Source organism: Taeniopygia guttata, chromosome 24 (genome assembly GCF_048771995.1).
Source record: "Taeniopygia guttata chromosome 24, bTaeGut7.mat, whole genome shotgun sequence".
Lineage (NCBI taxonomy): Eukaryota > Metazoa > Chordata > Aves > Passeriformes > Estrildidae > Taeniopygia > Taeniopygia guttata.
Window position 1 is genome coordinate 6,844,062 of NC_133049.1, and position 13,740 is coordinate 6,857,801.

At 50.5% G+C, this 13,740-nt stretch overlaps 1 protein-coding gene across 4 annotated transcripts in view; it reads left to right on the forward strand.

Annotated features, from left to right (window-relative positions):
• The window catches only part of SIK3 (SIK family kinase 3), a 69,229-nt gene that overhangs the window by 33,522 nt on the left and 21,967 nt on the right, over window positions 1-13,740 (forward strand). For all 4 annotated transcript variants that reach the window (XM_030290784.4, XM_030290785.4, XM_030290786.4 and 1 more), the window contains exons 2-4: window positions 2,054-2,170; window positions 3,389-3,452; window positions 9,071-9,232. In XM_030290784.4, the coding sequence (XP_030146644.2) occupies window positions 2,054-2,170; window positions 3,389-3,452; window positions 9,071-9,232 (343 nt within the window). The remainder of the gene's footprint in view (window positions 1-2,053; window positions 2,171-3,388; window positions 3,453-9,070; window positions 9,233-13,740) is intronic.

Here is a 13,740-nt window from a genome sequence, read left to right on the forward strand (position 1 = left end):
TGAGGGTGGGTTTGGGTCTAGGGCTGCTTGCTGAGCTCAGGATGAGGTCCTTCTGAGGTCCTTCTCAAGAAGAACATCTCCTGAGTGCTGTTGGTGTGGCTTTGCTCCCCATCCAGGTATTGTGTGTCTTGTGGGTGTGGAGTTTCGCTCAGCGCGTGTAAATCCCACAGCGTCACAGGGAGACAGGGGAGCTGGCAGCCTGGTCCTTCCTGCCCCGGTTATCAGGGAAAACCAGAGGAATTCAGTTCTGTTGTGTCTGGCTCTACTGACCAAGTTGGGCACAATCAGATGCTCTACATACCTTGAACTTGGCTGAGAGTGTCAGCTCGAGCCATATAATTAAGCTGGGAAATGAGAGTTCCTTAGAGCAAATATAGAGCTGAGAATGAGTAAGGAGCTCAGGAATACTCCAGATCTGTGGATTTTCATTTACATCTCTGGGCCTGAAAATGACTCATGTCTCTGGGTAGACATCTTGGCTTTGCTCTCGGAGGAAGCGTCTCTTAGCTTTTATGTGTATTTATGCTCAAGCTTTACAAAAGCCCGTTCTTGCAGGAAAACCTTGGGTGAAAAGCATGTGGAGAGCACTTCCCAATCCCCCTCTGGCTCTCTCAGCTTTCCCAGCCCGCTGCTGAGCGCTGTGCTGGCTCCCTGCGGCGTGGATCCCGCGCTGGGCTGGTCCCAGGGCTCTGCACCCCGTTCATCACAGCCCCGGTGCCGTTTCACCTCCTGGTGCCTCGGCTCCAGCCCCGCTCCTGCCAGCAGCTCCCAGCGCCGAGTGCCAGACCTGGCTGCCGTTCAGCTCCCGCTCCTGCTGTAGGAAGCATGCTCGGTGACTTGGAAGGCTGGAAGCGTTCCTGCGCTCTGAATTAAAGGTTTCAAATGAAAGAAACAGCTTATTGTACTTGGGTGCCTTTTCGGGATTCTGCTGGGTTCTGCTCACATGCAGGGCGGTTATTGCTCTGGCAGGGATTTGGTCATAAAATATGGGGCTTAATTTTCATGTGCTTCAGATTGTTCCCTTAAAGAAAGATTCCCTTGAAGAATCTGAAGCTGCTTTTGTTTGGTTGTGTGTGTGCCTGTGAGAGCATCCCTTAGCCCTGCCCTTGGGGCTGGCACTAGGAGAGGGACATGTGTTTGGGTCGTGTGCCCCTGTGGGTTTGTGCCCGTGGTCGTGGCACGCTGCTTGTGACACTTGTCCTTGTCCCCACTGAGCTCTGGGGTCTGGGACAAGCCAAACATTTCTGGGTCAGATTTTTCTGGCTGTGCATCCTCAGCGGTTTTCGTGGCAGTGCTGCTTTGCATGCCCTTCCCCAGGCCTTTGCATGATCCTGCAGCCTTCTTGGGCAGGACTTGTGTAAATGAGGCTCTCCAGTAAAGCAACCAGGAGATTTGTAGAAGCGGTTCTTTTCCCAGGGAGAGCCTCTGAGTGAGAAAACCTGCTGGGGCATGGTAACTCATCCCACAAATGCTGAGACGAGCTGCTCGCTCGCAGGGGTGTTCCATGGTGGGGAGGAAGATACTAAAGGCTGAAATTTGATTTAGAAGCAGCAGGGCAGATGTTCCTCTGCCAGGCAGAGTAGTTTTTTCTCTCAGCTGTTTCCTCCATCAAGATTTCACTCTGCCTTTTCTCTCCTATTCATCCCGGTGTTCCAGAAAAGATTCCCATCCCTGCTGTCTGTGTGTGGATGAAACAGGGTGCCCAGTGGGCTTGAGGACAGGTGATTCCTAGTACAGAAGTGTCTCTGCATTTGGAGTCTGGTGGTTCTACAGTCCATGCCCAAAGGAGCTGGGAGCACCAGGGAGGTGGAGGGAAAATCTTGGAGACTGGAGAGCAGCTGACTGGAAGCACTTAGACTTATTTAAACTCCTTTAGTGTAGCGTTACAGAGCACTTCTGGTTTAAAACAGATAAATAAACACCTCAATTGTTAGAAGCCTGACACTACCCCCCATTCCCATCCCTGCTGGGGTTTATCAGCCCTGGTGCAGGGAGCTGCTGGGTGGGTAATGCAGCTGGGTCAGTAACTTCTCCTCTGTTTCCCCTCTGCCAGGTTGCAATAAAGATCATTGATAAGACTCAGCTGGATGAAGAGAACCTGAAGAAGATATTTAGAGAAGTTCAGATCATGAAGATGCTTTGCCACCCACATATCATCAGGTTGTACCAGGTAGGAGCATTCTGCCATGGAGTTCCCATCCCTTGCCTCCACACTGTGCAGTAGCACTTCCTCCAGAGCTGTCCCTCCATTCCTGCCACATGGAACTGGGAAAGCCCTTTATGTTTCCAGGGTCTCAAAGTGCTTTGGTTGGAGGGGCAGGGGGAAAGTGTAGCTAATCCTTCTCTTTTCTGGGACATCATGCTTCCGCTGTGGGCTGGCCTCCTGCCACTTGTTTATGGCCATTGTGTGCTTCTCAGTTTCCCAGTTGAAACCGGATGCAGGTTCCCCTTCTCACTTGAAGGGAGGGAGTAAATCTCACCCGGGAGCAGGACTGAGCTCTCCTCTCCCTGCCCAGCTCCCTCTGGCCCCCAGGCCCTCAGCCTTTTCCTGGAAGGGGATCAATACTGCCAGCAGACCCGCTTTGAATATTGTTTACAGACTTTTTTTCCAGCTTGTTTGATGTTTTTTTGTCTGCAAACAAAACCCCAGAGGCAGAAGCCACGTGGTGTGCCCTTTACACAGGTAGACAGTTGTGCCTCTCTGTGAGGAGGGTGCAGCAGAGTGATGGGAGCAGAGGAACAAAGGACTCTGTTTCTGATCTGTTCTTGAGAGATATGAACATTTATTTGGACTCCAAGGAGTTAAAACTGAGTAGAAGTGACAGAAGTTAATGTTTAGCTCCTTTGGCCAAACCATGTGTGAGATGCTTATGGGGACTGTGGCACTTTCAAGGTACCCAGGGAGTGGTTCTTTGCAAACTTACTCCTTAAACCTTTTTTTTTTTTTGAGCCAAAAAACCTTTTCAAACCTGTTCCATTCCATCTAAAGCTTTTGGTGTGATGCTGAAGAGGTGACACTTGGGGCTTGGCTTTGTTTAGGGTGGGAGAAGAGCAGGGCAGCAGCCCTGAGAAGTCTCCCAGGCTGCTGGAACACGACAAGACCTGGGAGCAAATGCTAATGGGAGGGGAAACAGACCAGGAGGAGGACAGTGCAGGTGAGGTGTAATGTGTGGTTACAGATTTAGTGTTTGAAACTCGCTGTTTCATCCTTACTGTCCCCAGTTCCTGTCCATCCCCACACGTGGCTCTGGGAAGCACGAGCAGGTTATAGCTTGGATTTGATGAAAGCAGTTCTGTGTGTTACAGAAGGAATAAAGGTGGTTTTAGAGCTATTTCTCGTTGCACTCTGCAGTCTCCTTATGTGTCACTTCTCTGTCCTTGTGTGCAGGTTATGGAGACGGAGCGGATGATTTATCTGGTGACTGAGTATGCCAGTGGAGGGGAAATATTTGGTAAGTACATTTATTGCATTCTTTAATCAGATAATGCACTTGGTCAACTACAGCAGCCTGAAAATAGCCACCACACTCTCTTGTTTCAGCCGAGAGGTGCCCTTCAGCCTGCAAACTTTCCATTGACAAGAGGAGTAAAGGAATAAATGAGACCAACTCGATGGAAAAATAGCCCCCATAACCTCTGTTTCTTCTTTGGGTTTCATTGACAGGTGGTGCTGCTCCTCTTTCGTGCTCACTTTGGGATTAAAGATGTTGGAAATTGTCGTGCAGTTGGATTTTAGTGTTGCTGAGTGCTTTGCTCCCCAGCAAGTTATATGAACCTTGTTGATGATAGTGGAACTCTTGGGATGTGTCAGCAGCTTTCAAAGAAACAGGCAGTCTGCAGTTCTGGAGGGTTTTGCGCTCAAAACCATGTATTGTCTTTTCTTTTTGATATCTGATGTTATCTTAGCAAGCATTGGTTACATTCCTTCCAAGCACCATTGTCCCAGAGAGTTTTGGCTGAGTGTTCTTGACCACAGGAGCTGTTCTTGAAAGGGAAAGAAGTATCTGTGCAGCACAACTGAAAGAACTGTGGGCTGATTTATTCATTTGTCTGGTGAACAATAGCAAAACTTATAGAAACAGGAATTTACATATACACTGGGATTTTGTGCTGAGTGACAGAGTTGGGATTTTGCAACACTGGTCTGTACTGGCTTTGCCAATATGAGCCTCCCAAAAGGGGGAAAATCCTGTGTGCTTGAATTAGCTTCAGTTAAGGAAGTGAGGACAGTCACACGTGGCCTGTCAGCTCCTAGGAACACTCCCCCTGTCCTCATCAGCCATTGCAGAAGATTCACTTTTGATTTTACTTCTCATTTCTCTGGAGGAGAAGCTGAGTTTTAGTAAAAGACGAAGCTTTTGGTGAAGCAAGAGAAGCCCCACATTAAGGAAAATAAAAGCTGAAAAGTGCTAATTTCCAGCCACTACAAACTGCCCCCAGTTCCTCAGTACCTCTGTAGATGGTTGCTATGGCTTCTTGTCAATATTGTCCATGTCCTTTGGGTTTCTCCCTCAGAAGGTGACAGCCGAAGGGGAAGCAAGTGACAGCTGATGTTTGGGAAGTGTGGATTGCCTGGTGAAAAACTGACTTGCTGAGCCTTCCAGTTGTTTATTCAAATGTGAATCATGGTGCTGGACACACTCAGCAGTTCCAAAGGCTTGTGAAATTCACCTTCCCATGCACAGCAAAATCACCTGCACGTGTCCTGGAGTTGGCTTGGGTGTGCATCGCCACAGAAAATTATAAATCTCTTTTTACTTTTTCTCCCTCTTCTGTTGAATTTGGCAGGGATGGGCTCATCTTTTTTTAAATCCAGAGCTATGTGCAAGCTCACATACAAACTTGGAATGAATTCTCTGGTTACAAAAATAGCCTTCTGCGTGAGTCGAAGTGAAAACCTAATTGCTTTATGAAAGATTTTCTGCTGTAGTAAATTCAGCTCATTAGCATGGCTAATTTCCATGTTGCTGCCCAGCATTTTATCCTCTCTGATAGCTGGGAGCAGCCAGCTCTGTAATAGTGTGAGGCTTCTGCAGACCCAAGCCAGGAGGTCATGCCTCTCTACCCAGTTTTGAGAATTTTTGGGCACTGCTCTCAGTGCGAGAGCAGAGAGGGGAAAGCTCACGTCTCAGCTTTTTGTATTGAGAGTTTCCTGAGGAGCCATTAAGACTTTGTTCTAGCAGCGGAAGCAATTTGCAGGGAGGAAGCAGGAGCCCATTCTGGGGAGGTTTCCTTGCAGTCCTTGCATCTCCAGCGCTGAAGGGTCTCCTGTCCGTGCGTGGTGGAGACGAAGTCGATGGCAGCGTGGGCAGCCAGGCTCTCCCCTTGGGTAGAACCTCACCTGCACGGTGCCTCCTCAGGCCTGTCCCTCCTGGGGCAGCTGGGCGTGTTGGGAATGGCTGATGTGCTGCAGGGATGGTGTGTGAGGTGTGTGTGGGCACACTGGCACCGTGCCTCTTGCTGGGCACGGGGGGTTCTCTATGAAATGGGCCTGTGCTGAGTCTCTTCAATCTTTATTTTGGTCATGTCTTAACACCTGCATGACAAATGCAGGCTTCAAAACGTAGTGCTGGAGGGTAAAGGGGGCCGATAGCTGTGGTTTTCTGGATTCCAAATGCCATGGGGCATTTGAGTGCAGCTCCACAGAAGCAGAGTTGCAGCATTGTGCTGTTGTGAAGTGCAGGTTTTTGTAAGGAGCACAGATTGCTTCTCTGATGCTTTCAGACCTTCCCAAGGCTCAGCCGGTCCCGAGGAGCTGTCGGTGTTCCTCAGGCAGTGCTAGAGGCCGGAGCTTTCAGCTGCAGGAGCTGTGGGCTCTCTGCATGGCCGCGGTCAGTCCGGCTGGCCGTGCCTGGCCTGTCCTGCCCGTGTCAGCCCCCAGGGATCCCGCCTCAGCACCTGGGAGGCTGCACCAGCCCTGGACCCAGAGTTCCAGGAAAGGGCTGAGCAGTGGCCAGGCTGTGCCCTGAGAGTCTTTGATTCATCTCTTACTGGAAAGGGTTTGATAATTCATTTTGTTTGCGTAGCGGCGCGCAGGGACCAGGGACAGGCCTTGGGTTTGCTGTGGGCTTGAGCAGCCAAATGTAAATTGTTATTTTTGTCCCTGTCCGTGTTTTGCGTGTGGTTGGGTTGCTGGTTTGACATTATGAAGAAATGAATATCTCCTTTTAAACATAGGGTGGTCTCTAGTCCAGGTCCCTCGAGTGTCCTTTTTTTGAGGTCAGATGGAATATAGTCTAAAAATCTGGTTTGCTTTCAGCTGTTCACTACGAAAACTGTAAATAATCTCCAGTCCTCGCTGACGGAATAAGAGTTCTTGGTTGATTATCAAAAAAAATCACAGGAAATTTAGAAAATTATCATCTGGTTGATGTGGTTACCACGTCTGCCCTGTCTCCCCACCGCCCGCCCGCTTGTCCTGAGCACTGTGAGCCTGAACTGGGCAGACACATTAAACAATGTTGTGGTGCCTGTCTCCAGAAGGTCAGACTGCTTCTGACATCACAAGGTCACCAAATTCACTGGAAATGTGACTTAATCCCCCACACAGAGGAGATGTGAAGCTTCATCAGCGTTTGTTTTCCAGACAGAAAGCAGCTTAAAAGCACGAGGCGTCTGTCCAGAGGTGGGGAGTGGAAACTTGTGTGTCAGTGCTCTCTGAACCAAAGGTGATTTTTCCCCAGTGTAGGATTGGATTGTTTTTTTTAACTCAAAGGTGATTTTTCCCCAGTGTAGGATTGGATTGTTTTTTTAACTCGGAGAGCAGCGTCAGGTGCTGTAAGTACAGGGAGCAGTGACTGATGTCAGTAGGGACTGTGCAATGAAATGATGCATTCCTTCCCCTCTGGAAGGCACCCAGAGGAGCAGCACTGTGCAGAGCAGCGCAGTGACAGCAGCACAGCCCAGCCCAGCCAGGCCCTGGGTGCTCTGGCATGCTCAGAGCAGGGTGCAGGCTCCCAGCTCAGCACTCAGGTCAGCTCTGCACCCTCCACTGCATGGGAGGTTTGTGCAGACTAAGCTCTCAATGGTTAATTTTGGCATGCAGTTGCCCTTGGTGGTATGTGAAGTATTCTGTAGCCTCATTGTTTGTGTCCTTCCTCTGGAGCTGGTGCAGAAATGTCAGTGGGCTCGGAGCGCGGTGCCTACGTGCAGAGCCTGGGCCTCTGCTCCCAGTTCTTCATCAAAACTGAAATTTCAGCCCAACCTAAAAAGGGCTTTTTGCAGCCTAAGCAGGGCAGAGGGGCAGCAGAGTGTTCTGGGTGAGGGGCAGGGGGTGCCCCAGGTGCCAGCACTGAACGCAGGTGTCACCGGCTGTGCCGGGACTGGTGAACTTGGTTTGGGCAGAAATACACTTAGGAAAGCCTTGCAGAAAAACACCTGCTGCAGTAGCTGGGTTTGCTTTCTTGCCTGCAGGAGAATTGCTAAAATATTTCGGAAATGTTTGCGAGGTTGGAGCCTTGTACTTTGTGTCATGGGCACTTGCTGTATGGACAGGCTGGCTCCCAAATCCCAGCGAGCAGAAGGTGTGAATGACCTTGTTTAGGAGCTGAGCTATTACCTGTTGATCAGTGGCTTAAATTGGAGCAGCCCTTGCTGTGCTCTGCTGTCAGTCTCCTTAGAGTAACAGATTTATGACCGTGCAAATGCCTTCATGAAATACGATGGGGCAATTTGAGATGGTGACTTTGCTTTGCCCAGCGAGTGAGCTGAGGGTCAGATTTGGCTTGGTGATGGTTTTCTTTCTCCAGCCCTGGTTCAGATTTGCTTACAGAATAAGTTTATCCGATGAACAGAGTTAATTGACAAGTTCTTTGGAAAACACCTCGAGTCTGTTGCACAACATGAGTGGGCAAAGGCAGAAGTAGGTTGCTGTGCAGTCAGGAGCAGCACAACTGCTTTGATGGATCTTGGTAATTAGTATTTACTGTGAGTCAATTATGTCACAGGTATTTTAATGAATGGGTGACTGGGGAAAAACACAACCACCTCATGAGAAACCTGAACAAGTGATTTATTGTTATTATTTTCAAGAACAGATATCTGTATTAAACCCCCTGTTTAATGGAGTTTAGGGAGGGATGTGAATAATTTCCGCCTAATTTTGGCCAGAGATGTTTTGAGGCCAACTCGATGGCCTGACCAAGGAGCTACAACTCCTGAAGTGAGGCTTCCTTTCTCTGCCATTTCTGCTGCCTGTCTCCTGCCTGTCCATCCCTATCGTGGGACAGTGACAAGTGGCTTCAGTGAGCCTGGGGCTTCCAGGTTTTAAGTGGATTGAACTTCAGCTGGGTCACTGCTGTGTGCCTGCCTTTGTGATCTCTTGGAGAGGCTTTTCCTGTCCGTGTGTGCGGTGCTGGCTTCCAAGGAAAGCCCAGCTGGCAACAAACACTACCTTTGAGAGAGAGTACAGGCTTTCAGCAAAATATTTGGGAGTGCTCAGATTTCCGTAGTGGAGGCCAGCTCCATTTCTGTAATGAAATGCTTTCTTGGATTTCGCAAGGATGTTGTTGCATTGATGCAGAGAGAGGGAGGATGTTAAATCCCGCCTGCAGTGGTGGTGGCTGTGCTGGCTGGAGAGCTGAGGTGAGCAGCTGCTTGTGGCTGTGACTACCTGGGAGCTCGCTGGGTCCAGCAGGAGTTACCTTCGAGGCATGTTAGACCATAGACAGGTTTCCTGTCAAAACCCAGGGGAAGGAAGGATGCCACGTGGCCAGGAAGCTGCACCTCTCGAGGTGATGTGGCACAGGGCTTGGGTCTGACTGAGGGCAAAGGCTGGAAAAGCTTCATTTTTATTTTCATGCAGAAAAAGATCTTAAAACCTTTGCCCTTGTGTACAGAACAGTTCTGATTTTCCAGACCTCCCCTCAGCTGTCCTCTATATAAAATTAATGTCAAAGCCTTTTCCTCAGAGCCAGCCCAGGTGAGGAACCAGTGGTGTGCCTGTGCCTCTGCCATGAGTGCTGCTGGAGCTGGAAACCACGCTGTGCCCACACTGCCCCCACTCCCCAGCTCTCTCCAGGAGCACGAGGAGCCCCTGTGTCCATAACCTGTGTTCTCCTTCACCTCACAGATCACCTCGTGGCCCACGGGCGCATGGCCGAGAAGGAAGCCCGGAGAAAGTTCAAGCAAATTGTGGCTGCTGTCAACTTCTGTCACTGTCGGAACATAGTCCACAGGGATCTGAAGGCAGAAAATCTCCTCCTGGATGCAAACCTGAACATCAAAATAGCAGGTGAGCTAAGCTGAGCGGTGTGGGAGGAAGGCAGCTGCTTTCAGGAGTTAATAAATGTAGGCACTGGCTGCTTCCAGGTATTCAGGGAGAAGGAAACGTGGTGCAGCTAAAGGAAGCTTTGGATTTCTGTGTGGCCTGCTGCCCAGAGCTGGAACTGCCAGGTTGTAGCCAGGAGATTTATACCTCCCTTCAAGTAGTGCAAAGTAAAAGAAGGAGAAAAAGGCAGGTTTGGCTTCCCAGGCTGCAGACACTGCAGCATTCACACCTCTGGCTGGTGGGTGAGACAGTACCCCAAAACTGACCTTGTTCTGAGTCCTCTGCTGGTTCGGGGCTTCTTCAGAGCAGGTCAGGCTAGGTGAGAGAGCAGGAATGGCAAAGCAGGGGTGACAAGGTGGGTGGTGGAGCAGTGAAGGGGACACTGCGCTCCTGGAGTCGTTCTCGATGTGGTGTGACAGGGCCAGAGTGGCCTCAGGGCTCTGGGGCTTTATTCCCAGAGTGGCCTCAGGGCTCTGGGGCTTTATTCCCTGCAGGGACAGACGCTGAAGCAGCTGAGCACACGGGCCCTCGCTGCCTGCTCCCAGAGTTTTGCAGGGCAGTGGGATTTTTTTGTCACTAACTGCCCTTCCAGAGAGCTTCCTACGTGGGCATTTCTGTCCTGACTAACCCATGCATGTCTGTGATCCTCTGAGCAGGAGGCTGAGCCTTGGCTCATCTCTGGGGGACACTGGCTCGACTTTATTTGGCTTGGTGGGATTATGACCAATTGACTTAACACTTAAGAGGTGGGCTCAATCCTCGTGGGTCCTTTCCAACTCAGAATATTCTGTGATTCTGCCCTGGTCATCTCATTTCATGGGCTTTGGAAGTGGTAGATCTTGTACTCAGTGTTTAATCCTCCCAGAACCTAGAGCACAGCAGAGCACCTTTAGAAACACTTGGTTTCTCCCCCTCCCAGCAGACATCCTGGGTGAGATTGTTGTCTTTTGCAAGGGTTTGTAACTTTTTTTTTTTTTTTTAAGTGCTGAGGGCTACAAAACTTTTCAGTCTGGGCAATTTTACTTCTGGGAGGTGGGAAATACTCCTCTGTCTAGATAGCAGATAGCATCTTGACAAAAGGAAACAGTCTAGCTCGTTGTTGCTGTTTTCTTGTGTACTGTCCAGAGGTGTTAGATTAGAATTCAACTCTCAGTTTGTGGTAAAATCATCAGTAATTTCTTACTCTTCCCTCACACTCCACCTGTGAGGAGGGAGTGGGGAAGGAATAGGAAGGAGAGATGGACTTCATGGACTTCCCTCTGGTGCTTAACAGTGTGAACCATGTCCTCCTTGGCACAGGAGTGATAACCTGCCCCTCACTGTTCTGGGAGCAGGAGATAAGTGACAGAGGCATCGCTGGTGAAGCAGGAGAGCAGCTCCTTGGAGCTGTGGAGGGGTTGTGGAGCTCAGGGAGAGGCTGCTGGGGGAGGTCTCTGAGCAACACTTTCTGGTGCTTCATGCAAAGGCTGCAATAATGGTTTGAGGCCATCTTGTGTTCACGGGAAAAATCCGCTCTGTGTGCAGGGGGGAGGGTGTTTGCCTGGCAAACAGCGAGAAGTTAAAAACTAACCCAGGTGGAAACTGGAATTCAGCTGGATTTGCTGCAGAAATGTCCACATGAGCAGGCTGAGAAGCTCTGGAAATTGTGGAAACCTTTTTTTATCTGAGGGAGTTGGAAACTATTTTCCTTCCAAATCTGTGCTCCCAGAATGACTCCAGGAGATAGTCCCCACCCTGGTGGTGGCAGAGTTTGCCTTGGCAGGAAGATGCTGTAGTGCTTTGAAAAGTAGCCTGGAAAAGCTGATTTATGGTATAGGATTTTCCAAGTAAGTTTTCTCCCTATAACTCATCAATTACAACTTGACACCAGTTCTTCCATTGTTTCAAGAGAAGAAAAAAAACAAAAAAAAAGTGATAGCAACAGATCTGCTTCACACCAGATCTCCCAGGAGAAATGCTACAGAAATGCACACACCAGTTACACCAGTGGAGAACCAGCTGAAGCTTCACTTACTGGGCCAGACTGTGTCTAACTCAAACTTTGGAGCTTTTCAGACTCTCATCACTGCAGGTGTTCTGGCACTTTCTGCCTGGCATCCATTTGCAGCTTTAAATCCCTTGCCTGGCATTAGGCTGCAGTCAGCCTGCAGCCCGGGGTGGGCAGTGCTGCTGTCCCTGCTGCTCACTGCTTGGCAGGGTGGGCAGTGCTGCTGCTGTCAGAGCTGCTCACTGCTTGGCAGGGTGGGCAGTGCTGCTGCTGTCAGAGCTGCTCACTGCTTGGCAGGGTGGGCAGTGCTGCTGCTGTCAGAGCTGCTCACTGCTTGGCAGGGTGGGCAGTGCTGCTGTTCTCAGTGCTGCTCACTGCTTGGCAGGGTGGGCAGTGCTGCTGTTCTCACTACTGCTCAGTGCTTGGCAGGGTGGGCAGTGCTGCTGTCCCTGCTGCTCCCTGTTTGGGTTGCTTTGTGATGGATTGCTGCCCCACCGTTTTTCCGTAAACAGCCAGATCCCGGTGCTGTGACCCTCGCTCTCATTTTTCCCATGGATGCTTTTTCTCCAGTGTACCTTCTGAGAGTCTGAGTCAGTAGCTGCTGGCACTGCGTCCCCTGTGCTCCCAGCCGGAGAGTTCAGCCAGGAGTTGATGATTGCTAAACACCCCGGCCTTCCCGGGTATGGTTTCGCAGAGGAATCTGATCTATGCATCGCTCTGCATTCGTCTGCAGGAGTCAGCTGCTCCTTCCCCTCCTGAGGATGAAATCCCTGTTGGGCAGGGACTGAAGCCACTCCCTGAGCTCCACTCCAAGGAAACTTGAGGGACTGGACCCACTGTTTTGTAGCAGAGATGTTTGTTTTCAGTATTTTCCCTGTATCACACCATTGTGATTCACCTTGCTGTTCAAAAATGCCTCTTTCCCTCTGTGTCTGTATGTGGAATGTGACCTGATTGCTCCTTGAGGATTTGGGAGCATCTCCTTAGCCATAGATTTTAGGAAAGTTTATTTAAGTTGTAATTTGTGTTTTTGTTTGGTTTAGATTTTGTGCTTAGCTGCTCCAGGGTTTTCAAGTCCTCCCGTGAACTTTCTTTGGATTTTTAGAGCGCTGCTGTTTTCCCCAGCCTTGAGCTCAGTTGGGTGGGATGTGGAGGCCGTTCCCAGCCTGGGAGCAGTGTCCTGGGGAGGATGTGCTGGCTCCAGCTCCCCGCAGAGCCCGCAGGGCTGGGCACAGCAGCGTCCCTGCCCATGGAGAGAGGGCAGCCGCGGGGCGGGCGCAGAGCTGCGACCCGCTGGCCCCCTTAGGAACAGAGCCTGCATTTCCCCTTCTCCCACCTCCTCTCCCTGTCCAGAAGGGCTGTGAATCCTGGGTGGATTTCAGCACCATGAGGAAGGGGTGAAGTTTCCCGGCCGACCAATCTGCAGGAAGCAGAGGAGGGTGCAGGCAGCAGCTGTTGTGTGTCTGTTCCGAGGCTGCGGTGCTGCCAGCTGGCATGGCACGGCCCTGGAATGGCATGGAATGGCATGGCCCTGGAATGGCACAGCCCTGCCCCTGCTGCTGACACTCGCTGTGACCTGTGCAGCAGAGTGGGGAGCACCTCGGGCCTCTCACCTGAGCAGGGCTGGGGCTGCTCCCGGCTGTGCACTCCTTGGAAAATACAGGTGGTTCACCAGGTGCTCAAAGCCCACTTGTGTACTTCCAAGGACAAATAAAAGTAACTAAACTAGGATAACTTGCTCAATATATGGGAAGTGCCAAAATTCCACCGTCAGAAGGAGTTTATGTCTAAACCTGCTACAAATGCTGTGTGTTGGGAAATACATCCAGTGCTGCAGGGTTTATTGCTGGCTCGGTGGCCGTAACTCAGGCACTTGTTACACATCCTGCTTGGAACGTGAGACAGCAGCTCAAAAGCTTGCAGAGGTGGAAAAGACAATTGTGCAGCTGTGTGCTATTTCCCTGGAATTGTCCTCCAAAGGCTGACTGGAAGTTTAGATGGCTTCACTGCCAACAGTAAAAACCCAACGGGCGTGTAAGTGCCTTGTTTTGATTCCACGGTGCCTTTAAAGAGCATTTACCATCTCTGCTCTGTTTGGAGGTGGGGTTGGAGCAGCCTGGTGTGTGTACTCCAGGTGTTTCCACAGAACAGCCTGCGTTAAGTATTCTCCACATGCATAAATCATCTCCACAGTGAGAATTTCCTCCCTGCAAAGGGACAGGGAGAAGGAATTCAGCTGTGTCCCCCTGGAGCTGAGCTGGCAGGAGCAGTGCCAGGTGGTCTGCTGGGTTCTGCAGATGCTGTGCAAAAGAGGAGAGGAGTCACCTGAAATTAGGTCATGGAAAATCCTGTAAGGAGAGCAGCAAGAGGGAGCACAGGCTCCCAGTTAGTGCATTCTGGGGAGTGCTGGTGGGATTTTCCTGCCTCTGGCACGGAGCTGTTGGCATCACTGGTGATCCTCACTTAGAAGTAGGTGTGGAAGTGG